Raw genomic sequence first — 2,459 nt, forward strand, 5'->3', positions numbered from 1 at the left:
CTGACCACCTATCCAATTCTCTCTCTCTCTCTCTCTCTCTCTCTCTCTCTCTCTCTCTCTCTCACCCATCCCTTCTGTGGGTCAATGGTGCCCCCTCCTGAGGGCTAACAGTGCTCCAGACAAAAGGAGTCTGAGAGGAGCAATCACAATCTCTGCCCATGTGGACCCCAGACTGGGTCCACCCAGGGGCACGGGCCTCCCTGAGATGTGTGCTGCTAAGAAAACCCTGCCCCTTGCCATCGGGGGTTGACACAGGGTGAGGGGGCAAAGAGCGAACGTGTATCCCTACAGCTCTTATCCAACTGAGTTTCACAGTGGAGGGAATGAAAGGCTCAAGCCACTGAGTAAGCCAGGCTTTCCGCTGGGTGCCCCAGGCCTGGAACCTGGGATACCTCCGCTCCACTCCCAAAGACCAGGAAAGGAGAAGAAGCCAAGACTCTAGGGCCCCAGGATGGAGTGATGCCTGGTCCCTGTCCCTGTCCAGGGCCTTCTACTATCGTAGCAATGGCCACGTTGTTCTGCTGGATGACAGTCATTGCCTTCAGCTTACAGTCTCTACTTTCCCTACAAAGACATCTCTACCCAAGTGAGCACCTGTCAGCACTCCAGCCAAGTAGTAGATCAGCTAATCCATAGACCAGCAGCACAGCAGGTGGGCCAAGATCAACATGGACTCCCTTAGGTTCCTGCCCCCCCCCAAAAAAATAAAACTATACCTCATGCTTCAACTCTTTAGAAACTATCCTATGCCAGGCACCTAAAAGAGGACATGTTTTGGAGCCTGAGGCCACAGTTCTGACTACCAGCTGCTAAAAGCTGAGCAGGAAGGAGGTTTTAGAGACTTCACTTGGTTCCTGAGACAGGTGTTCCCAAAGCAGCAAAGAACAAAAAGCAAATCCGGTCATCTGAGCTTCTGGTCACGAAGCATAACAAACCCTGTATCCACTGGGGTTATCCCTGCACCTCCATCTGAGCCAGGAACGAGTTCTAATTAGTCTGTTAGCCTCTTCTTTAAGATGAAAACCCACAGGCCCGGCAGGCTGCCTGGTGGAAGTGGCCTCCCTGTACAGGGCACGGGCACTGCTGAGAGAACAAATGTCATCATGAAAAGTAGAGGGAACAGAGCCCTGCATGGCTTATGCCGCAAGCCTTCTCCTCTCACAGCCGGCATTTAAATGTTCAGAACCACTTTGTGTTTCTTGCTAGGACGGTGCAAAAATGCCATTTTCTTCCACAGATGGTCCACGGCAGATTCCCCTCAACGATCATTTTCTTGCTGGGGTAGTGAGTGCAGACCTTAAGCCAGAGGAGATTTTGGAATCTGTATACATCCCTCACACCCAAAAGGTAAGATCTCATTGTTTGCTCCCAAGTTGCTTTTCCCTTGTGATCACCACGTGCAGTCATCATGAAGAAGCTGAAAACAGATGGAAGTTTAAAAGATCTGTGCCCTGGAAACCCATTTTCTGTCCTCCTATGGGTTGGGTCCACACCAAGGCTCTGACACAGCCACAACTAAGCAGCGATGTGCGTTTGAGTTGTTGTTGCAGCTGTTGGGTGAGGCCTTGCTTCCTTCCCACCCCACCTTTCCATGAGTGAAAGCTCTCTGCCTGTGGATGGAACGTCCCCCCGCCCCCAGGCACAGGGAGACAGAGACCAGGGCTTCCTCCCTGATCCCCACTTTTGCCAACCCCAGTAGGAATAGGAAGATCATCAGATGTTTGCTCTTCCAGGACCCCTGGGGTTGCTGTGGCCACCCAGCTAGCTATGGAGATGGCCTTCTGTGCTCACGCCCTGTTCCTTGTGACTCTCTCCAAAGCTGTGCTTGACTCTAAGAAGACAAGGCAATGCCAAATACACATTGCTGGGCACCGGTGGCTCACGCCTGTAATCCTAACTACTCAGGAAGCTGAGATCTGAAGGATCATGGTTCAAAGCCAGCCTGGGCAGAAAAGTCCCCATAAGACTCTTATATCCAATTAATCACTCAAAATCTACAAGTGGAGCTGTGGCTCAAAGTGGTAGAGCGCTAGCCTTGAGCAAAATTGCTCAGGGACAGCACCCAGGCCTTGAGTTCAAGCCCCATGATGGACAACACATACACACTTTCATGCATATAAATACATGGGGGCAGATCTAAAGCCAGGGGGCAGTTCAAGGGTGGAGAAAGTCCTAGGTTGTTACATTTTCAGCCATGGTTGATCTTTAGTTTAGCTTTTGACATAGAAACTGAAATGTGTTCCCATTCAAAAATGCATCTAGAAAACTGGATGCTGGTGGCTCACGTCTGTAATCCTAGTTACTCAGGAAACTGAGGTCTGAAGATTGTGGTTCAAAGCCAGCCCTAGGAAGAAAGTCTGAAAGCCAGCCCTAGGAAGAAAGTCTGAAAGACAATTATCTCCAATTAACTACAAAGAAGAAGAAGAGGAAGAAGAAGGAGAAGGAGAAGAAGGAGAAGA

The 2,459-nt window shown here is 50.3% G+C and overlaps 1 protein-coding gene across 1 annotated transcript in view; it reads left to right on the top strand.

Annotated features, from left to right (window-relative positions):
* LOC105984047 (aldehyde oxidase 2-like) overlaps positions 1–2,459 on the top strand; it is an 89,672-nt gene that overhangs the window by 29,357 nt on the left and 57,856 nt on the right. The window contains 1 exon segment of the mRNA XM_013014136.1: positions 1,238–1,347. Coding sequence (XP_012869590.1) covers positions 1,238–1,347 — 110 coding nt within the window.

The sequence above is a fragment of the Dipodomys ordii genome, unplaced genomic scaffold (assembly GCF_000151885.1).
Source record: "Dipodomys ordii isolate 6190 unplaced genomic scaffold, Dord_2.0 Scaffold1, whole genome shotgun sequence".
In the NCBI taxonomy this organism is placed as follows: Eukaryota; Metazoa; Chordata; class Mammalia; order Rodentia; family Heteromyidae; genus Dipodomys; species Dipodomys ordii.